The 23,024-nt window shown below is 34.7% G+C and overlaps 4 protein-coding genes across 5 annotated transcripts; 3 read left to right on the top strand and 1 right to left on the bottom strand.

Annotated features, from left to right (window-relative positions):
* LOC104700382 (actin-related protein 2/3 complex subunit 1A-like) lies at positions 3,826–8,015 on the top strand. 2 transcript variants are annotated; one of them, XM_010415900.2, is made up of 15 exons: positions 3,826–4,173; positions 4,722–4,810; positions 4,992–5,068; positions 5,217–5,311; positions 5,438–5,507; positions 5,800–5,869; positions 6,092–6,165; positions 6,257–6,299; positions 6,419–6,500; positions 6,633–6,721; positions 6,808–6,893; positions 7,060–7,123; positions 7,346–7,446; positions 7,534–7,592; positions 7,688–8,015. In XM_010415900.2, the coding sequence occupies exons 1-15, from the start codon at positions 4,104–4,106 to the stop codon at positions 7,753–7,755; spliced, it is 1,137 nt and encodes a 378-aa protein (XP_010414202.1). In that variant the 5' UTR covers positions 3,826–4,103; the 3' UTR covers positions 7,756–8,015. The 2 variants fall into 2 exon arrangements, with proteins under 2 accessions (XP_010414202.1, XP_010414203.1); XM_010415901.1 differs by lacking the exon at positions 3,826–4,173 and having other exon boundaries at positions 4,992–5,138.
* Positions 8,099–11,053, bottom strand: LOC104700381 (ubiquinone biosynthesis O-methyltransferase, mitochondrial-like). The gene is made up of 9 exons (XM_010415899.2): positions 10,654–11,053; positions 10,210–10,299; positions 10,060–10,138; positions 9,740–9,817; positions 9,394–9,442; positions 9,229–9,278; positions 8,939–9,088; positions 8,755–8,835; positions 8,099–8,564 (listed from the first exon to the last, which is right to left on the bottom strand). The coding sequence occupies exons 1-9, from the start codon at positions 10,926–10,928 to the stop codon at positions 8,445–8,447; spliced, it is 972 nt and encodes a 323-aa protein (XP_010414201.1). The 5' UTR covers positions 10,929–11,053; the 3' UTR covers positions 8,099–8,444.
* On the top strand, positions 21,172–21,463 carry LOC109125397. Its single transcript, XM_019226998.1, has 2 exons — positions 21,172–21,249; positions 21,398–21,463. The coding sequence occupies exons 1-2, from the start codon at positions 21,172–21,174 to the stop codon at positions 21,461–21,463; spliced, it is 144 nt and encodes a 47-aa protein (XP_019082543.1).
* LOC104700380 lies at positions 21,513–22,790 on the top strand. The gene is made up of 3 exons (XM_010415898.2): positions 21,513–22,078; positions 22,177–22,362; positions 22,463–22,790. The coding sequence occupies exons 1-3, from the start codon at positions 21,842–21,844 to the stop codon at positions 22,541–22,543; spliced, it is 504 nt and encodes a 167-aa protein (XP_010414200.1). The 5' UTR covers positions 21,513–21,841; the 3' UTR covers positions 22,544–22,790.

The following is a 23,024-nucleotide window of genomic DNA, read 5'->3' as shown; positions in this document are numbered from 1 at the left end:
AGGTTTAAGTCCAAGTATATGACCATAAAAATTCACTTATTCTTTAGAATAATCTAAAGAAAGTAAATGACTAAAAATCTATAAGAGAATATATACAAACAACTTAATTCCAATTATAACCAAGACTATAATAGAAGATAGTATCATTTTTGGAAATATAGAAGAGAAAATAAATTCTACTTGTCACAAAATATTGTTGTCATGTAAGACACAATATAGTGAAAAATATTTTTTAAAAAATATTATAATCACATTTTTTGTGACTGTGTAAAATTATGAGATGTTGATGTAAATCACATCCTATTGGCTTGGTCTATTCATTGAACTGAATATGACTTTATGCAAAGAAAAAGGAAAATGTCACATAAATGATAAAAAGTTGTTGTAAAAGTGATTATGAATGTGGATATGATATCTATATAAAGTCGCGGTCAACATCGACTAGTTTTTCCACTAGAAGTGAATAATAAGTACTAGATATATTTATCTCATATATGTATATATGACGATGAAAGAAAATAGTGTAAGACAATTTCCACTATTCTACTACAATATTAAGAAGTAGTAAAAAAATATTGAAAGCTCTTGAGAGTATATATACTATTGTCTATGGGAACACAATTTGATATTAATGTGTTATAGTCTCCCAAGTCTCAAAGTTAAAAGGTCTAAGATATAATACATGACCCAGTTTGAGAATATTATTGATTACAGAGTGGGATTACAATCGAGATTGATAGACATGAAGAGTCATCGTCTCGAGGGGGAGAATTAATGAATCTCACATAGAGAGGTGATGGAACAGATATAAGATTATATTCACACCCAAAATGAGTTTAATCACTCCTATGATAGAGCAAATCTGATGATTAGAAAGTTATCATGTTGAGACAATAAGCGAATAAAATACTTTGAAATTATAAGTATTATCCAAGACAAGAAAAGTATTTTAGAGATTACATGCATTATCTAGAAGATAACATGCTTATAATAAACCAGAAGGTTTAATGAAAATCTCACTGTTTGGCATGACCAGTTAAGTCATTCCGGTTCAGTAGTGATGCGAAAGAAATTAGAAATTTCTGAAAACATTCACTAGAGAACCTGAAGAGTTTTCTTAGTGATTTATTATGTGTGCTGTTTTACAAAGCAAGCTGATTATATGGTTTTCACCGACCCCATGAATTTGGATAATGTCAATTTTCTGGTACGTATACAAAGTGATATTGTGGACTGATCATCCACTATATATGTTTGTTATTAACTTGCAACATGGAGTTTGCAAGAGTATTTGGTTAATTGACAATGGTGGTGAAACCATGCCAAATAATTGACATAAATGACTCTATATGTCAAGTAATTCGCATCATGTCAACGAATTATCATGAGTACTCCCCACTGTAATTGGTTTGGGTCAGAAACCAGATATATTCCATCTAAATGTATTATACATGTTGTGTTGCTCCACTACAGTGATTAAGATGGGATTTGAAAGAATGTTGGAAATATGTTGGATATAAATCTCTCTTGATGATTGAATATCTCGAGATGCAGAGACTGTTGTTTCAATGAGTCAGTCTTTCCAACATGAGGGGGAGAAAACAAACAACTGGTAAAGAAATATATTGGAAGAAATTATCTTGATCCTCGTACTAAGAAATGTGCGCTAGAAGTTGAAAAGATAATTTATTGGCAAAGTTTGCAAAGATGCTAAAAGCATACAAGAGCCATTTTCTAACCTTGAGTGAAAATTCACATATACCAGTTGTGCTCCAATTAATGTCCTAAAAGGATAATATCAACTGCTATTAAGTCTAAAGATCGCATGAAGTGTGATAGACTTATGGTTCCAAATATAAGCATCCTCGGAAAATAAAAAGAGCATAAATTAATATGGCACCGAGGAAGCAGAGAGTTATGTAGATCTCTAGAGGAGATCTAGAGACAAAGACATGAGTAAGAAAGAGATTCAAGTACCTGAGAATGATAATGAAAGGAAATCTCAACAAGTTGAGTCATGTCTAGAATGAAAAAGGAACCAAAAGCCAAATCGACGTCGTAATTATGTTTGCATGCAGTGTTGCAGTTGATGATGTTATGGATAAAATCGAGGATCATAAACCACGGTTAATAGAAAGTTTTATTGGAAAGTGTACACAAAGAATGATTGGTTAATCATTAAAAGAAGTAACTATTTGAGATAGTTCAGTCTCTTAAAGAGATAATATTTGGATTTGTAGTCTTTACACTTGAAAGTGTAAAATGAGTGGGACATAAGGGGATTATTATGAGAAATGCACTCTCATATGGTGGAAGCAAGAAAAAGTCTTGATGCCTTTTTTTTGACACCTTTGGAGAGAAAAGTGTGAGAGTTTATCTATATGAGAGAATCATGTGTGTAGATCATTGTTGATCTTAGAGATCTCATAGTGGGTTGAAAATAAATCGGCAACAAGCTAAGAGAATATCTTATGGTTGTGTAAATCCGAGATTGAACACTAGTTGTAAATGTGTTCAAGAAATATTTTCAACAAAGTTTGAGGATGTAGGCATTTGCTGAACATTGTTCAAAGAAAAATTATATGTGCATCTTATCTTTTCAGCACTTACAAGTGGTTCTTGTTAAAAGGAAGGTACAAGAACAAGTGCAAAATATGTTGATGATGAAAATATTATCTGATCTCCGGTAGCAACAATCAATGATGAAATATTACTCCTGAAAGATGGAGAAACCGGATTGTATAAGATCAGATCTTTCATGAAATTTTTTGAGGTTATTGATTTGACATATGATGAATGAGATGTTATCTCAAGATGCTTACATCATCTTACATAGAAAAATGGTCTTGAAGCACCATATTCAGAAGAAGAGTTGAAAGAGAAAGTTTTACAAGGAGATTATGAATAACTCTTATATATAAGATGATTGTTTAGAAAATTGTATGTAATAGAAGATTTGAGCTTAAAGTTCAAATAGATCTTCTATACGAAAGGGGTTCAAATGACTTGAAGTTCAATGACCCGAGAGAATATATGATGATTATATGAGTTCTGTTTATAACAGTTCAGAAAAGATGATATATATGATCATAATGTATAACTTGCAGATGATGCTTTCAGGGGGAGAAAATGATTATGTGCGTGGTTGTACTCTTTTTCCCTTATCATGGTTTTTTATCCCAATGGGTTTTTCCTTGAAAGGTTTTTAATGAGACAACAAAGAACACGCGAAAGATAAACACCTGATAAGGAATATTATGATTCCAATGGTGAAAGACTATCATCTTCAAAGTTTTTGACATACATTGATGAAATCGTGGGAAACAAAGATAATGATAAAGATGAGTCACTTGCGAGATCCATGACCAATAGAAGAATGACGATACACGTTTACTACAAATTCGTTTAAGTGAAGATTAGGTGAACCATTACCAAAGCGTTTCCAACCACTACTTTTAAGAAGCTACTTCATCATATTAGATCGGTCATCTCGAAGATTTCAAGTGATGTACTCATGAGGGGGAGTAAAAGCACGCTGCACTCTTTTTCCCTTAACCATTGTTTTTCCTACTAGGTTTTCCTGATAAAGTTTTTAATGAAACAGTATTTCACATGCGCATTTGGGACTACATTTTTATAATGGTCATCCAAGGGGAAGTGTTATAAATATATTGTATTATATGAATACCCATTATTAATCCATTAATATAAACCCTAAACTCTAATATATATCCCTATATATCATATAGAAAAATGAATAATACAATATAACAATTCCCTATACCTATTCTTTTCAACAGGTTTAGACTTGAGAGGAAGATAGAAATTTGATTTGGTCATAAAAAAAGATTTGGTTTTTAGAGTAAAAGACAAACAAATACATCTCTATCTCTCTCTTTCACTTCACGTCTACGAGGCAGTGTCGTCGTCGTCGACCTCTGGATCTCATCGGGGTTTCATCAATCTCCTCCGCTTCATCCTCCGTCGATCTATTCACCGTGTAACGCACGTAGGTGTCTTGAGATATCGATTTGAGAGACTCTACACGGTTAAATTTACAACGCATTCTCCGCCAGAAAAAAGAAAAAAAAGGATCATCAATCATGGCTGCTGTGGATGTTCATCGTTTCGCTGAGTCAATCACTTGCCATGCTTGGAGTCCTGATCACTCCAGTATGTTTCCCATCTCTCTCATTTTTTGGGTTGCTTTTGCTTCTGTTCCTTCGCTTTTATTTCATTTACCGTTTGGTCTTTGGGGAGATGAGAAAGGAGTTATGGGTGGTAGCAGAAACTAGAGATTCAGATCATGTTTTCAATTCGGAAATATTGGAACTTTTGAGTTTATGAACTTGCCACTTATTGGGATTCAAATGACTTGTAATTCCCTGGGATTGAGGATTCTGGGGTCAATGTTATATATGTCCCTTGTGTTTTTTTTCCTTCTGGGTTTCAATGTTTAGAAACATGAGCTTAATGGAATTGGTTTATGCATCATTCTAGGTACATAAAGATTGATTCTTTCAAATATACATTCTTAGTAGTTTAGGTTCAACTTAGCAAGAGAGCAGTTGAAGATTCCTGAGAGATGCTAGGTAGGGTTTAGGAATAGTTGGTATCTAGTATTAATTGATTAGTTTTACTAAACCGATGAACCCAGTTTCTTGTAATCCCTTAACCTAACCATTTATGTGCTGTGACATTTGTTTCGTTTTTCTTTGTAGTGGTTGCTCTGTGTCCTAACAATACTGAAGTTCATATCTATAAATCATTATCTCAAGACCAGTGGGAGAGGTTACATGTCCTCCAAAAGGTGAAAACTTTCTCTCTCTATCTGAAACTAATGAACCTGCACTCCTTTCTTTCCTCATTCTCTACTTTCATATGTTTACTTATTCTCATATAACTGATCACTTGTCACTGAAAAGTGTTCTGTAGACAGCTTAAATCTCCCTTTAGAACATCGTCATGATTATTGTTTTGAATTGTTGCAGCATGACCAAATTGTTTCTGGAATAGATTGGAGCTCAAAGTCCAACAAAATCGTCACTGTTTCTCATGACAGGAACTCGTAAGTTGCAACCTTTGATATACTTTGAGGAAATTGTCCATTTGGGTAACCTTGCACTTCGCTTTATGCTGTGAGAAACTCCAAACCTGTTATTCTTAGTTCTTCCCTGCTTTAATTCGTGAAACTGAGTTTATAATGCTTCTTGAAGGTACGTGTGGAGTCTCGAAGCTGGTGAATGGGTACCAACTCTTGTTATTCTTAGACTAAATCGTGCTGCACTTTGTGTCCAATGGAGTCCAAAAGGTAAATGTATCAGATCCAAAAATTTCTGAGTTTAAGCTTAATTACTTATGTAATATGTACTGTACTTTTCCTATCATTTCTATAATTTCTAATTTACGGTCCCATCTTTTTGTTCAATATCCTTAGAGAACAAGTTTGCTGTTGGAAGTGGTGCTAAAACAGTTTGTATATGCTATTATGAGCAAGAGAATAACTGGTAATCTCTTCTTCTGGTTCTAATTATCATTTTTTGGCATGTTGCATGAAATTTTTGCTGTGGATGGTGTTGTCGGTCTAAGAAAGTGGTATCTTATTAACACCGATTATTCCAGTTATCTTGGCATGCATAACTGTGAATTGTGTAGAGGTTTTGCCAGGATCTGGAATATGTGCAATCCTCGCAATATGTGCATACTGTAAATCAGGATCCGGAATGTGTGTATATTATTAGTTTCATTAAAGTTTCGCCATTTTGGTAGGCTGACATTGTTTGGCTTAACTGTTCTCAGGTGGGTCAGTAAACTTATTCGGAAAAGGCACGAATCTTCAGTCACATCTGTTGCTTGGCATCCTAATAATGTGAGTGCAATTAACATAACCTCTTGTACTTCATGTAGCCAAAATATGATGCAGGCTCTGTGAATGCTTTCTCTACCAAATAATAGTATAACTTGGCGACTGGATAGAATATAAAGTACATGAGCCCTAACATAGAATATCAATCTCCACAAACTAGTTAATCTTCTAAATCATTGTAGCTGTTTGTGTTGCTGTGTTCTCTGATTGTCTGTTTTGCATCAGATTCTTCTGGCAACGACATCTACAGATGGAAAATGTCGGGTATTTTCAACATTCATCAAAGGAGTTGACACAAAGTATGCTCATTACTTGAACATCTACCTTTTAAAACATTTTTGCAAACATGGGGCAGTTTCTTATTTGTCTTCACTCAATCGGTTGATACAGGGATTCAAAAGCAGCCTCACCAGCAGAAACCAAATTTGGGGAGGTTCGTTTGGCAGGCTTTCGTTTAGTAAATATTGTGATGTGTATGCCATATATCTGTTCCCTCTACTCTTTCATCTAATGTTACGGAGCTTTTTTTCTGTTGTATCTTTGTTGAAACAGCAAATCTTACAGCTTGATCTCTCATATTCTTGGGCGTTTGGTGTGAAATGGTCTCCTACAGGAAACACCTTAGCTTATGTAGGTCAGATTTTTTTTCTAAGACTTGAGATGTCTGTCCATTGCACTCTACTGGAATTATAGAGTGACTTCAACTTGGTTGCATAATTTTTACTTCCCTCTGTCTCACTTCCCTAGTTTCTGTAATCTTGTATAGGTCATAGCTCCATGATATACTTTGTTGATGATGTTGGTCCTTCTCCTTTAGCCCAAAGCGTTGCATTCCGAGATTTGCCTCTTCGTGATGTGGGTCAGCATCCACTCTTCTTTTACTTTTGAGAAACTGGTCTTCTCCATGTGTTATGTCCTGATACGATATGTTGCTATTTCAGGTTCTGTTTATTTCTGAGAAAATGGTGATAGGCGTTGGATATGACAGCAACCCAATGGTATTTGCCTCAGATGATACTGGAATATGGTGTGTAGCTCTCTGAATCATCTGCTTATTTTTCTCTTAGCCGTTTGCATACTATAAAATCCTTCAATTCTTTTGCTCTTCTTAAATCGCAGGCCGTATAGTTAGGTCTGAAATGATTCACACATTGATGATTGCCTTGTTTATAAGTTTTTGTTTATGGTTGTAGGAGCTTTATTAGATACATCGGAGAGAAGAAAGCTGCATCTTCGAATTCCAGTTACAGTTCGCAGGTACCAAATTTTCCTTCTTATATTTGTTGGTAATATGTCTGCTTTTAGCTGACTAGTATAAAATATGATTGAACTTTAGCTTATCACTGAATTGTTCATCTAAGATAGTAGTCTTTCGGGTTAGTCTAGTTGCTACTTTTTTTTCTTGGATTTACTACGTTCAACTTGCATTTTGTTGTTGTGTTGTGTCTCACCCATCTGTTCATTATGTTATGTTTTCAGTTTTCCGAAGCATTTGGGAAATTCTACGGTAGTCAATCAAAGTCTGCAACAGCCAACGATGCATCTGAATCACGTGGAGGCGTTCATGATAATTGCATAAAGTAAAATTCCTCTTCAAACTGTCTTAACTATTTCAGTCCATTGAATGTTAAGAGACTGACGCATAACTTTTTACCTGAAACTTGCAGTTCCATTGTGTCTCTGAGTAAAGCAGGGAGTCCCAAAGTAATGCGATTCAGCACTTCAGGTCAGTCACTAATTTAAAAAGGAATCAGCCAATTTAATTCTCAAAAAAACTAAATCAGCAGTTTCATTTACTCGCATATCGGTTTGCTATTTTAGGATTGGATGGGAAAATAGCGATATGGGATCTGGAGAACATGGAACAAGAACTTGGCAATCAGGTTTAGTAAACCCAAAAAAAAATAAGCATATCTGGAGCGTAAGCAAGGTTTTACTGAATTTGTATATCAGATTTTTTTTCCAACTTAAAGCCAGCCTTTTTAACCCTTTCCAATTTCATAATTGTTTCACTTTGCAAACTACAACAATAAAGTTGCAGTGTTAGTAGTTTTGAGCTATGTTCTTCACCTTTGGATCTTTGTAATATCTTGAATGCTTTATGACTTGATTTATTATAGTCGAAATGTGTAATACCTGTCTTTAAGTATATGTTACCATTTTACCAAAAGCAAAAAGAAGAAAGTATATGTTACCTTTTCAGCTTCTGTCAAATCAAATAATACGAAAAGATGAGTTTTGTATCTCTTTTGTATACAACGAAAAGGAAAATAGTAGTTTTTGTCCTCCGGACGTATTTCCGTGGGAAATGTACTCTAAAATATCAACAAACAGAACCAAATCTTATAGTCTCAGATGATATTAAGTATAAACCGGAAGAACAAATCTGCTGATGCAAAACAGACAAAACTAACATTTGGAATGTTCCCCTAACCATTCCTACTTATTGTAAATTTAACTACTGCCCGTGTTTTGAGCTAATTACTTCCAGAATACCTATAACTAAAAGCTTTTTAAGCATAAACTAGAGATGTAACTGAGAAGCAGATTTGCAGAGAAGCACAACTCGAACGATTGATTATATGCTTTCAAGATCCTTCCTTTTGGTCCCGTAAGCGATGAAGTTGACACTAATATCGTCTGACAATAACCATCTTCCTGTTATCGGGTTGAACACAAATCCAGCCATCTCTTTCACCTGCAATCCATAATTTCCTGGTTATCATTACTACCACAATGCATCAGATGAACAAATGAACAATCCTTCTTTTCTTGATATTATTACTCGTCCACATCGAGACATGTGTACTTTTGTATCGTTTCAGTAAGCTAAAGATTAGTAAATGAGATTGACATAAGCGTTATAGAATGGGGAGGGATTGCCTTACATCGATTGAAGCACGTTGTAATATCATAGTAACTTCTTCAGGAGTTAGAAAACTTGACCACTGGTGCGTGCCTTTAGGAAGCTGCAGGTGAATTATTATTAAAAAAAAAAACAAATGTGAAACCAGTAACACAGGTTGCGAAATTGCTAAAAGAAGATAAAGAGATTCAAAACTGAAAATTTACCCAACGTAGAATGTACTCTGCTGCAACAATGGCTGATGCATATGCTCGCATAGAGCGATTAATTGTAGAAAGTAAGGTGGCCCCATTAGGGATGGTCAATGCTGACAACGACTTGCAAAATTCTGCAGGGTTCGCTACATGCTCGATGACCTTCATTGTACAAAATCAAAAGTCTTGTCATGAAAAATGAAATTGGAAATGAGAAATAGAAAGATATACATTAAATATTAAGGAAGTTTGAATAACGAAAAGGTCCATGCTGAAAGGTTAGATGGTCCAGACAAAAGTACCTCTAAGGCAAGAACAGCATCAAACGTCCTCCCTTCATCCACCAGCTTTTCTGCGCTAGAAAAAAATATTATTTAGCGCTAAAGCATAGAAGAGATAACAGAGAATCAGCTTCTGTAAAAGATTCCATGAAACTTTGATCATCATCTAAGATTAGTAAAAAATACCTGCTGTAGTGCATTGATATTCAATCGTTGAAGTCACTGGATCCATATCCTGCAGAGATATTTTTATTGATATATAAGAAAGAATAGAAATCAAGATAGAGAAGGGGTTTTATGAACTTGAGTCCTACGCAATGATGTGAAAACATGTTACAACATGTCAAGTATTATGAAAGCTGCCAACATGAACTGCTAATTTTGACAGTACTGAAGTGTAGAGTTCGAATAAAAAGGTACTCAAGGAGAATATTACACCATATGGAGTACACAATTGTACTTAGCATAAAAATACATCCACTGTATAAGCTATCTGAATGATTAATGATACAAATAAAGTAAGAGACCTTACAGCGTGAAGACGAGCAATTTTGACATTCTTATCAACAGCATCAACACCTGTGACAGTTGCTCCCATCCGTGCTAGAGGCTTCAAAGAAAGAAAAAAACAACAAGACACCGTTCACCAAATCTTCATTATAACTAACAACAATGTCATTCCACGTGTAACCATAAACGCTCAACCACCAAGCCCAACAGGAGAGATTGCCAAACTCAACACACTATTCAGTGTCATCTACTTGCTAGACCCTAGACTGGTTCTTCAAAAAAAGGAAAAATAAAAAAAAACATATGCCAACTAACGTATACATGAACTGATACAAAATATACCTCAGAAAGTAGTCCTCCGCCACAACCTACATCGATAAATCTCAGTCCTTTAAAAGGCCTAGCAGAACTCGGATCCTTACTGAGAAGAAAAAAAGGTTAATACAACAGAGCATGGTAGAAAGAAAACAAAATCATCCACAAGAAATGAACCTGAAATGCCTGCATAAGGTCGACCGGATGAAAGCCAAGCGTGTTGGATTCATTAGATGCAACGGTTTAAAGGGTCCTTCAGAATGCCACCTTCATATAAGAACAGAGGAAAATAAATCATGTAAAACCCCTCAAGACTCAAGAGTCTATATTTTACGAAACCAAAAATACATTTCTTGAGTTAAGCTTAGTAAACTTATCACATCATCTACAACATTACCTTGAATATACATAGTCTACCCGAAAAATACAAGATTCAATTGCAAAAACAAAACCAAATTGTTCCAAAACAACTTTAACAAGAATCAATCTCAATCCAAAATATAAAATCCAAAACTTTACTAAGCAATCAAATTTTTGATCATTTCCTAGAAATTACATTCCTCTACCATGCATTACAGCTCTGTAAATTTCATTCAAATTATAAAATAAACGAGAACGAACCAGGTATCAGCAATGGCAGAGAATTTGGCAAGTTCATCTTGATTCAAAGATGTTGTTGAAGATGTGTTTCGGCTTTTACTGGAAGCTTTGCTTTCAAGCGTTTGCACTGTCTGATGCGAAGAGGGTAAAGATGCAGCCGAAGCATCAGTATCTGAAGTCGAGAACAGCCGCTTGTGAAGTAAACACGACGGAGGAGGTGTGATTGGGGAAGAAGATACGCGACGAGCAGAGAGAAGAAGCCTTTGCAGTTGATTCATCGGTTTCGAAAACAACATCTCGAAAGATCAGAGATTGGCAGAGGCAAAGAGAAATCGATCGCGAGTTTCGGTAGCGGCGGTCGGTGGTTACTGACGTCGAATTCGCCGTCGGCGGAATGAACATGTGAAATTGAAGTGAAAAGTGCAAAATGTTCCAAGGTTGTAATCTTAATGGGCCACATATTAAAACTAAATGGGTCTATCTGGGCCTATACCATTGTAAGCCTAAAAAATATGACATTGATAATCAGAAATTAAAAAATTAGAGATTTAAATAATTTTAGATTTAGATATAACGCTGTAGAATTAGGGTTTGTGATTTAAATTTTATTATTTAGAGTCAAGGGTTTAAAATTTAAAATTTTGACTACATTATTAATTTAAATTTTTTTTACCATAAATCATATCAACTTCCTTAAAATCTATCGAAATTTCAAATGTTCTAGCTAAATCCCATAAAATCCTTCAAAATCATTGTTTCAATACATCTCTTATCACCACAAGAAATATGAGCTTCGGTCACACACGGATAATGTTACTAAAAGGTTTTTGTAGCGCATTTGAAAACGCTGTATAATGAGCAGCTACAGTAGACCCCCCTCTACCATAGCAGTTTTTACGCGATATAGTAGATTCACCTATTATAGCGCTAATAGTCTGCTATTTTATATTATTAACTAGCGCTTAGTTTGTGCTATTATGTTTATTTTTATAGCAAACATTTCGTGTTGTGTAACTTGTAATGATAATACATTATATGTGCTGGTGGATGTTGTTTCCTGACATTATGGTTCTCGAATTTAACACTATAGTAGCACAAAATACTTGCTATGGGAAAGTGTTATTGGAAAGCGGTTTCCTTTTGCTATTGTGTAGTTTTTAATGGCTACTATACCTTGCGATACCATTATTTACAATAGCATTTATCAATTGCGGTTTAATAATGTATTCCAGCATTTTTCTCGTGCTATAATATAAGTTTTCTTGGCTTTTATTTTGTACTATGTAATATTTATCATGACACTGAGAAAATTCTGTTTATATTGCAATTTGGATCTATATTTAACCTATATTGCATATATATTGAGTTGCATAATAATTTGTTATTTGAAACATTGAGTTGCACAAAATGCAATTAGCTTTAATTTATGAAAGTCAATGACTCATAAAAACAATCATATTACATAAAGTTAACTTAACAAAATGTAAACATCACATGAACTAAAAAAACATGAACTCGCTCTAAGAATGGTTACCATGCCATTATTATTCAAAGAGTCTTGCAGTTTGAGGGCANCGGTTTGAGGGCTCTCCTTTCTCTACTTTTGGGCGTTTCTTACCAGTGTTGTTGCGTGTATCCTCCACAATGTTTCTCCAAACTTGCTTGTATAGTGGATCAATGTCTTCTTCCTCTAGTTCGATGCGTATTAAGTAGCCTAGGTGAGCACAGGACCTTCTAAACTCTAGCTTTGTTATCTCCTTCAGTTCATCATCCGCATCAGTTTGTTGATCGTTGATTGCTTGTTGTTGTGTATGTTGTCTGAGTGTTGGTACAACGTTCTTAGCGGGGAGGCCGCATATGAGTCCTTTACCTTCCATTTAAGTAATAGTTTATGCAGTACCAGATATGATATTGTTTAGATATGTTTATTTTTAATCAACAACCATAACAATCAAAAGAAAACAATATAATTCAATATAAAAGAGTACAACCTTTGATAGAATGACGAACATGTGATATCTAGATCTGAAACCTGAAAATGAATAGATCTGTCAACAAGAATCTACAAAACACCATAAACAATCTCAACAGTCAAAATATTCAATATCCAGATTTCTTTTTGAAACAAAGAATCAGAAGATTCGAGAAACAAGCAATAGAAAGAGAAAATAAAACCTTTAGATTCGGTGATGGTGAAAGAGATGATATGAGTTCCTCTTTAGATTCAATCTGTGTTTTTTTGGTGTTTGGCGATGGTGAAAGAAGCTTCGAGATTGAGAGTTTATTGGGTTTCCTTGGAGAAAAGTAGATATCGAGATGATGAAAAGTTAATAAAAAAAGAGCTGATTAATGACCGTTAGATTTATTCTAATCAACGGTAGATATGAATAATTTGGTAATCCACACCTTAATCAATTAGCCAATGAGATAATTGTTTCACGATTTGTATGTTATTAGTATAGTATTATGTTATTTTTCTGTGTATTAATTTTGGAATATGGTGTAACAGTTAAATAAAAATTAAAGTTTCATATGGTAAAGCTAGTTTAATTTAAAATTGAAAAATATATTTTTACATTGTTAATTTGTGTAGAATGCTTTCAACTAAGAGATTTAGGGTATAAGGTTTAGGGTATAGGGTTTGGGATTTATATCTTATATTACTATATGATTTAAATATTTATATATAATGCTAACTAATATTAATAATTCATAATTATGTACAAATATACATAAAATTATATTTTTACATTGTTAATTTCATGTTTCATATATTGGTGTATAATGCTTTCAACTAAGAGATTTAGGGTATAGGGTTTGAGGTTTATATCTTATATTACTATATATATGATATAAAGATTTCTTTTTAATGTTAATTAATATTAATAATTCATAATTGTTTCATCAATATTTATTTATTGTTAATATTTGTTTATCTTTTTTCTTAATTTTTTCAAAACTATTTGGTTTATTTATCTATTGATGTTAATTTTGTGTATATATCCAAATTATTGCCCCTAGCTAATAATATAACTAACGTTTTTAAAATTGGCTTATTATTATTATTATTATTATTATTATATTTTGAACAACCAATTTGGCTTATTATCTTTCTATATATTTTTTAAATAAACTTCAAACATGTTAAAAAGAAAAATTAAATAACTTGTCCCATTTAAATTAATATCTGAAACATATAAATTCTGATTCAACCTTATTATCCAAAAATAAAAACAAAAGGACAAAGACCAGTGTATGTCACAAAACAACACAAAGTACTCATGTCTTTAAACTACAAAACATGTTCCCCACTCGGACACATCACTTGTCCTCATTCATTCCTGCTGGACTCAAAAAAAAAATTAGTCAGTAGTTGTTGTTGTCATCATATTTTGCACACATGTAAAATTAAAGTATATACCCACCATTACAATTTTATCTTCTGGCCAGGCAAGGCAAGATCCATGTGCATTTTCCATATATTCGATTTCAGGAGTTTGCCTCCAAACTGCAGCATCTTTAACAATCACAACATCCACCCATACTCGACAAGCATTAGGCCCCAACTTAACGTGATGTACCTGTTGATTAGGATCTCTAGACGACCAACGTCCTTCAGCAACAACGAGATTCTTTCCGGATATATCCATCAACTTGCATTTTTGATTTTCTTTGTTGGCGAGACGCTTCAAGAACAACCAGCAAAAAATAATTTCAGAAAGCAGCAACCAGCAAAAAATAAATCCATACAACAAGAACAACCACAACCAATTATGTACCTGTGATTTCTGACGAGGAGATGCCCCTGTCAGAGATGGTTTTGTTTTGAATAAAGGTTTCTTCAAAGGAGCTTTTGGGGTTTCTGGAGACTTGTCCTCCTGATAACTTGGACTTGCTGAGTTAGTCAAAGATACAGGAAGATTCGGAGATTTAGCAATTACATTGAACATCTCATTATGAGATCTTATGCTTCCTCCCTTAGATGTAGATTTCTCAATAACAGGGGATTCATTCGATGTTGTCTCAATCACAACTCTATTTGTAGGCCATGATATAAAACAGTTTAAAGAATCCTGCAAAGTTCTCATCTCGACTGTAGCCCTCCATAGCCATGCACTTGTGTTTAAAACCGAATCCACATAAACTTTGAATGCATTTGGACCAATAGGAAGTCCATTTACCAACGCTTTTGGTTCTCGAGACTGCCATCTGCCTTCAGCTACAACTTCACCATTCTTACCCAAAGCCTTGAATTTGCATCTGTTTTTTGAACTTGTGATAGGGCTCTGTGGAACAAAGGTACAATACAGTAAGAAGGATTATTTCAGGAAGTGTAATCTACATACAAAAACAATCAATAAAAGATACTTAACCTTAGGTGCAATGTCTTCTGCAATGCCACCTTCACCTGGAACAATAATAAACATAACATACAATCTTTTCAGCCGCATCGACATTTACAGGAGTACCATCCTTCTTAGTACGTGACTCGATCCACACTTTTGCTCTTGTCACCTGGGATGGGTCTGAGCTTTTCTGGATTAAATCTTCTCTCAATCTCACCATTCCTTTACGGTCACAACAATGAGGAATCTGCTTCTTTCTTTTCATCTTAGCTGAATCACTTATTACCTTAAATGCTTTACTAGTCTTCTCTTTGACAAACTTACACCATTCTAGAACAGTTATATTAGGTGGTTGCAGACCCATTCTATCTTTAATGTTATCAGCTCGTCTGACCGCTGTAACAAGGCGTGATTTTGTGGATCTCCATAGATCTCTCATCTGACCAAATGCAGCAGTTTTCTTCCAAGGTTGGTCAAGATCAAACCTTGCCTGCATTCAAATAAATAATTACTATACACAAAGCAATTATATTTAAAAGAAGCAACATGGTTCAGTAATTAAAACAATACCTCAATAGATTTCCATAAAACAGTTTTGATATCTTCACTTACTTTCCTCCAATCCGGGATTGTGAAAGGAACATGTTCCCGTACTAGTGTACCTAAATATGATGCAAAAGGTATTGATCCTGGACCACAAGGTTATCCCATGATAGTATACTCAACGTGAATCTTTTCATTTGGATCCTTGGCGATGTTTTTCATCTTCGTTGGTCCTCGCTTCCTTTTACACTTTGGTTCATCAACATTTTTAGCAACATTCGGAGCATCATCATGCTCAGCAGCATCATCTTGACTTTGGTTAAGGTTGACAAGTGTGACTTTGGTTAAGGTTGACAAGTGTGAATCCTTCTTCTTCCTTTACTCTATTACCTATATTTGCCCATTGGCACTTGAATATAGGAATGTAGAAGACATTGTAATCAAACAGTATAATATCCACCACTCTGCCGTAGTAAGACACAACATCAACCATTGGGGAATTGTCTTTTGCACTAGCTATACACATTGTTGTGGCCTCATGCAACACACCATAGTTTTGAGTTTGCCTATCAACCGAGACTGTATGAAACCGATTGCCATTGACTATGTAACCCGTGTAAGACCTTGCGCATAGACGAGGACCATATGCTAACCACTTAAGTGTATCTTCATGTTCAGAAGTCATAGGTATCTGTTGTCAAGTATCATTTACTATATTGTAAAATAATAGATGATCAACAAAAAAACCAAAAAATAGTCAACATACCTGTTCTTTTAACCAAGAGGCAAATTTCTGAGAATGTGTACTCCACAAAAATGTCGAATCACGTCTACATCTTTCACTAGAATCTTGTAGATGTTGTAGATGCATGCTAAAATTGAAAAAAAAAAACAACGTTAACATTGAGTAAATTTAAATACAACAATATTATAAAAGAGAATGTAGAAGAACTTACTCCACACAAGGATCAATCAGAGCCATATTATGAATGACAACAAGATGTGCTATGTTCTTCTCATTCTTAGTAAGAGTACATGAAGTAGGTGCTGATATAGGACGACCCTCCAATGTAGAGCAATTCTCATAATCAGCATTTCTTTCCATTTTCTCATTAGCATTTGTTGTCTTTTTCAAGAAATCACTGCAGAACCGCATGCACTCCTCAGCGAGATATGACTCAGCAATACAACCCTCTGGTCTTGCCATGTTTCTTACAAAGTCCTTCAGAACTTTCATGTACCTGCAGATAAAAACCTGTAACATGTAAACGTGAAGTATATTGTAAATGACATAACTTTATAAGTTATTAGATTGTACCTTTCAAATGGGTACATCCAACGAAAATGAACTGGTCCACATAACCGAGCTTCTCTGCCTAAGTGGACTATTAAATGCACCATTATGTCAAAAAAAACTTGGAGGAAAGAACCTCTCAAACATGCAGATAGTTTCCACAACTTCATGCTCCATTACAGAAATTGCCTCTTTGTCAATAACCCGCTGACACAGTTTGTTGAAGAAAGCGCATAAGCGTCCAATAGCTATCCTAACACCTTTAGGTGACAAACCTGTAAATAAATAACATTGAAGATTAAAAAATTAACAGTTAATTATACAAGAGTTCTATCTAAAAGATTTTAGCCTACCTCTGATTGCAACCGGAAGAAGTTGTTGCATCAACACATGATAATCATGTGATTTAAGACCCTTAACCGTACAATCTTCTATCTTAACACATCTGGAAATATTTGAGCAGTAGCCATCTGGTCCTCTGATGTCAGATAATCGCTTACAAAATACTTTCTTCTCTGTTTTGGACAGAGACCAAGGACCTGGAGGAAGGTAGGTTCTTTTTCCACGTGCTTGGGGATGTAAATCCTTTCAAATACCAAGCAGTTGCATATCTTTCCGAGCATTAACACCATCCTTTGATTTCACAGAATGCAGCATTGTAGAGACAAGGCTAGCAGCAACATTTCTCTCCACGTGCATCACGTCTAAGTTATGTCTAACCGACATTTCCTAGACAACATAAAAACAGATAATAAAGAGAATGTTAAATACATTTATTTTCAAAAATATAGCAAATCTGAATATATAGTAGAATAACAAACCTAATATATAAATCATACCTTCCAATAATCTAACTTGAAGAAGATTGATCGCTTTTTCAATCTGGATAGCTCCTCTTCATCTACTTGTTCTTCCTCTACTTATGATTCACTGGATTCATCATCAGTATCAGAGGCTGATCCATCACGATCTTGCGTCTTCCTCTTTCTTCCATTTACTTTTACATTCCCAAAATCATTCTTATATTTTTTGAGTATTTGATAAATGTTGTGACCAGTCAGAATCCTACCTTTTCTTCCATGCTCAGCTTTACCATCAAACCATGATTTCTTTCGTCTATAAACATGGGTGGGTGATAGAGACTTCCGGTGAGACATATACATGTGCTTTCTACAATTACTCAACCAAAAATCATCTGTGTGCTTCCCGCAAACAGGACAACCCATTATGCCTTTAAATTTGCAGCCTGCTAGATTTCCATATGCCGGAAAATCCTATATGGTCCACATAAGCATTGCTCGTAAGGTGAATGTAGTGCGACTGAATGCATCATACGTTACCTCTCCCTTCTCCCATAGATGGTTTAGATCCTCTATAAGAGGTTCTAAATACACATCTATATTTTTTCCAGGTTGAGTTGGTCCAGGAATCAACAATGTCAACATGATGTTCTCCTCTTTCATACACTTGTCAGGTGGCATGTTGTAATTGACTAGCAAAACAGGCCATGCACTATAGTTAACAGTTTTCATGTTGAAAGGATTAAACCCAATCTGTGGAGAGTCCAAGCCTAATGTTCCTTTCTTCTGCAGCAAATGACGGATACTTTTCATTCATTTGATCTCCGGATGACGCATTTTTCCATACGTGCTCTTATTACTGAAATTCCACCGTAAGTCTTTCGCCGTGTCCTCTGACCTGAACATCCTCTTGAGACGTGGAATTATCGGAAAGTACCTAAGTACTTTCTGTGGAGTACCTTTCTTCACCTCACCAGTTCGCTTGTTAATCTTCCATCGCGAAGAACTGCATTTAGGACAACTGTCGAGCTCCTCGTACTGATTTCTAAATAGACAACAGTCATTTACACAAGCGTGTATCTTCTCATAACCCATATCAAAAGATTTTAAGAATTTCTTCACCTCATACAAGGATGTGTTCAATACATTATCCTTGGATAGCATCTGTTTTAGAGTCTCAAGTAGACTATCAAAACTTCTGTCAGACCAACCACTCTGAGTCTTTAACCTAAAGAGTGAAACAATCGCAGATAGTTTGTTGTAGTTTGTGCAACCTGGATACAGTGGTGTTTATGCATCAGCTAGCTTGGCTAAGAACTCATCTTCAACCTTATTCATCCCCATCAGCAGCATCAATTAAATCACCCTGACTAACCAGCTCTTCATCCATAAACTCAGCAGCTTTGAACAAACCTAAGATCTCTTCGTTCCACTGGCTTGTGTTCTTTCTACACTCAGTCCCTGATTTCACTTCTCCATGATGAAACCAGTCCTCCCTCGACTTGTAACTCCAATCCATTCCCCTTGATACAAGATGATCAACAACATCAGCGGCTGAGTGGCGATATACGTTGCGACAGTCAATACACGGGAAAATAATCATTGCATTGTCTCCTAAACCTGCAGCCACAGACCTCACAAAATCCCAAGCACCTTTCTCATAACCAGGGTCGGTTCTGCAATGAAGTAAAATAAAAGCAAAAAAACAAAAGAAAAAAATGAATTACAAACTTTAAAAAATCTTTAACATATCAATTAAACCAATAAACTCAACTATACAAAACGTTTTCACATACGTGTTAAGATGAACCCATGTCTTTTCCATAACCATTTTATGCCCTTACCCATAAAGAAAACAAAACAAACACATAAGAATAACACAACCACCAAACAAACACCAAACAAACATATTCACACATTCAGCGACAGTTTATTAAACGAAATTTCAAACAACCAATTCATTCAACTCGTAAACAAATGTATCAAATATCAGTTTCATTGTGAGAACTAGCCTCTGTGTTCTGATGCAAACAGGCAGATGATGCAGGCATAAGATCCGGCTGATGAGATGTGATTACCTGACAAAATTTAAATCGGTCGAAATTTAAATCAGAGTACATATAATGGTCAAAATTTAAATCAGAGTACATAGTAAAGAACTGAAATACATTAATTGAATGCTTTATACCTTTCAGGTGGATGAGATCAGCTGGGTTCGAATCTACTGAGATCGGCTGAGCTATTGAGACAGAGACAGAGGCAGAGAGAGACTGAGGCAGAGAGAAACTGAGAAAGAAAGCGACGGAGACACAGAGAGCGACGGAGATAAAGCGATGGATACCGGAAAGAGAGACAGAGATAACAGAGATAGCTACACAAAGACTGTGGGAGATTTTGGTGCTGAGAATCGAGATCTTGTCAATGAGAATCGAGATTTCATGGAATGGGTATTGAAATTTCAGGATAGAAATCAAAAACTTTGAGATATTGATAAGAGATCTGAGAAAATTTTAGAGAATCTGAAAAGCTTTTTGTTTTTTGGGTTTTTTTTGTTTTTTTGGCTAAGTGTAAAAGACAATCTTTAATTTTTGGTCATAGCTAGAATCGAGACTTTTTTTGTTTCGGGGAAAAAACCCAATTATTTTGCCTCCAAAATACACTTTCCCGACTATAATATTGATTTTTATGTTCCCGCTTAATGAAAATATATACTAGCGTTAATATAATGTTATGAAATACTTGGCATCCGATTTTGGTACTTTTAGTAACAGTTCGTAAATTTGTGCCACAAAGATCTGCTATCGAAACTCATATTTCTTGTAAAATAACTATTTTCCTACTTTTGATATGAAATTTCTACTATTTTCTTAATTGTTCATTTATCTTTTTGCTAAAAGGTTTTGTTTCAATATAATTCTACTATATGATATATATTGTTAATTTTTCTTTTTTTAGGTATTGGTGTAAGTTTATATTTATTAAGGATAGCACAAAGTTCGAAAGAGTAGTTGGATTTGGATATGTTAGAATCAGTTTATCTCACTTTCAGCTATAGTAATTTTCTAGCAAAAGGTCCCACGATCAGATGAGAAATCTCATCGGCTTATTAAAGTGTATATGACATCGGCACATACAAAAACTAATATATTCCAGATACACAAAATATTTACAAAAGTCCAGTGCAAGACATTGGTAATAAATTCTTATTTGAAAATTTGATATGGTGTACCCACAACATATATCTTCTTCTATAGTTTTTATTTGTACGAAATAAATCATAAACTAAACCCGTGTTATAAGTTGTAAGTGCTAAGTTCTATACATAGCCTAGTTCTGGTAAAATTATAGTAACGATACAAATATGTAATTTCTAGATTCAAAAAAAAAATATATGTAATTTGTATGCAGTAAAGACATTCAAATTGACATTTAACCTAGTGAGAACTGACATTTTGAATTTAACCGTAAATGTGATTTACCTAATTACTGATTTAATTAAATAAGATGAGTGTTTTTGTCTTCTATGCACTCGTAGCAGAAAGAATCCTAGAACAAAATGACTAATACAAGTAACTTTTATGAAAACCACATTTTCTATATTCAATTATTATTTACCAATAATAACTTGACATTTGTTCCACCAATTTGCTTTACTTTAATCAATAAATATATTTGATTACACCACACTAATCACACAAGATTCACACACACCTAATGGTGTTGTATCAACCGTGTTTGCCCTTCAAACTTTGCAACGAATATTCAAACTTTTTTATCTATAGAAAAAAAGAAGAAGAAGAGGGTGGGGCATTAAAGAGAGCTGTCTCATAGTTGGTAATGTCAATTAAGAAGCTGGCAAATACAATATATGTAGGACAATTCAATCATCGACCCATTTGAATAGATAATGCAACCCAATCAGTTCACCTTATTTCAAAGAAAAAAAAAGACTCCAAAAATATCCCATAGATAAGCTTATTATTATTATACTCAAGAATTTTGTAAACTATAAAAGATTAATGATGCTAATAAGCAAAATCAAGAGTTTGATAAAGGAAGTCACGTTTAGAGATTCTCTATAGTGTTTCGCTGGATGCGTTGAAACAATCATCTTTAACAGCTCACTTTCATTTTCACATTCCTAAATTCTTCTCAATCTTCCTTCTTTGCTTAACTTATTATATAAATCTCTGTTTCTCTCTCACAATATATTACAACACAAGAAGATGGCAGCTTTCTTAGAGAAGGCAACTTCTGCTCTCAGCGAAGCCAAAGAATCCGTTACAACCACGGCTGAATCCATCCAGGCTTCTCTCACTGATGCTCAGAAAACCGTTGCAGCCTCGGCTGAAACCGCCGGGACTTCTGTAGCTGACGCTGGCAAAACCGTTGCAGCCTCTGCTGAAACTGTCAAGACCGAGGCTGCAGCTGCACCAGAGAAAGTTTCTGGTGTCTCTACACAGGTTGGTCTTGGTAACATCCTTTTACATATTGTTTTTAACTTGTGTTCCAAAACAAAAACAAAACAACTAATAAAAGTCTATTGTGATTTCTGATTTAGGCAAAGGATGCAGTGGACAGTGCTCTGTCAAGAGGTATAGATGGAGCCAAATCTTTGCTTCAAACTTTTGAAGAGAAGAGGACCGAAGTTTCCTCCAAGCTTGTCGAAGGTTTTACCAATGCTGTCAGTGGAGCATCTAGCAGCACCGTGACCAGCCGAGACCTTCCCGTATCTACAGACAACCAGGTCACATATTTAAGAAAAAAAAATTGAATTGTTCTTTTACCAAAAAGATTATAATATCCATCTTGTATTTTGACAATTGAATGTGTGTGTGTGTTTGCAGCCTCTGCTAGCGTCTCGTGAAACGACGCCGTGGTGGAAGAATTGTTGTGGAGTTGTTGATCTTTTCAAGAAAGATACTTAAGATTAAAAAAGATCAATAAAATGACAATTTGACGAATTATTTCACCAAGAAACAGAGCACTAGAAGAAGAAAGAACCCACCCTTTTGATTATTTATTTGCTTCCTTATTTATTTTGATTTGAGATTGTGTCTATCTGTTTTTGTTGTTTGTTTTTTTTTTTTTTATGTTGATATCTTGATTGTTCCCAAAACTTGTGTAAGCACCCCAAAAAAAAAACCGAATAAAAAGGCAACTTCTTTGTGATGAGTGTTGGATTTTTATGAGCTTCAAAAGCTAATTAAGAACTTTAAATTCAAGATTCATAGAAGCCTACCTAGAATTCACTTCTTCTCATCAGACTCTCTTTGTTTAAAAAGACAATTTGTCCATCCGCAACATCACTTGATCGTTGAAAAGCAATTATAGGAAAGGATTCATGTAGGGTTTCAGGATGATCTCTTTCATATTAAAATTATAGAACCGATAACTCGATAAAGCGTG

The sequence above is a fragment of the Camelina sativa genome, chromosome 7 (assembly GCF_000633955.1).
Source record: "Camelina sativa cultivar DH55 chromosome 7, Cs, whole genome shotgun sequence".
Lineage (NCBI taxonomy): Eukaryota > Viridiplantae > Streptophyta > Magnoliopsida > Brassicales > Brassicaceae > Camelina > Camelina sativa.
This window is presented reverse-complemented; position numbering and strand designations above follow the sequence as displayed.

What these genes read in the sequence shown, in the direction of transcription:
- LOC109125397 (XM_019226998.1), top strand. Translation starts at nt 21,172, where the DNA reads ATGACTAATACAAGTAACTTTTATGAAAACCACATTTTCTATATTCAA. An exon ending in CCAATAATAACTTGACATTT is followed by an intron (nt 21,250 to 21,397) that starts GTTCCACCAATT and finishes TTTTATCTATAG; the next exon opens with AAAAAAAGAAGAAGAAGAGG.
- LOC104700382 (XM_010415900.2), top strand. Translation starts at nt 4,104, where the DNA reads ATGGCTGCTGTGGATGTTCATCGTTTCGCTGAGTCAATCACTTGCCAT. An exon ending in AAACACCTTAGCTTATGTAG is followed by an intron (nt 6,501 to 6,632) that starts GTCAGATTTTTT and finishes AATCTTGTATAG; the next exon opens with GTCATAGCTCCATGATATAC. An exon ending in AATGCGATTCAGCACTTCAG is followed by an intron (nt 7,593 to 7,687) that starts GTCAGTCACTAA and finishes TTGCTATTTTAG; the next exon opens with GATTGGATGGGAAAATAGCG.
- LOC104700380 (XM_010415898.2), top strand. Translation starts at nt 21,842, where the DNA reads ATGGCAGCTTTCTTAGAGAAGGCAACTTCTGCTCTCAGCGAAGCCAAA. An exon ending in TTTCTGGTGTCTCTACACAG is followed by an intron (nt 22,079 to 22,176) that starts GTTGGTCTTGGT and finishes TTTCTGATTTAG; the next exon opens with GCAAAGGATGCAGTGGACAG. An exon ending in CCGTATCTACAGACAACCAG is followed by an intron (nt 22,363 to 22,462) that starts GTCACATATTTA and finishes GTGTGTTTGCAG; the next exon opens with CCTCTGCTAGCGTCTCGTGA.
- LOC104700381 (XM_010415899.2), bottom strand. Translation starts at nt 10,928, where the DNA reads ATGTTGTTTTCGAAACCGATGAATCAACTGCAAAGGCTTCTTCTCTCT. An exon ending in AAATTGCTCGTCTTCACGCT is followed by an intron (nt 9,443 to 9,739) that starts GTAAGGTCTCTT and finishes ATATCTCTGCAG; the next exon opens with GATATGGATCCAGTGACTTC. An exon ending in CAGAGTACATTCTACGTTGG is followed by an intron (nt 8,836 to 8,938) that starts GTAAATTTTCAG and finishes ATTCACCTGCAG; the next exon opens with CTTCCTAAAGGCACGCACCA.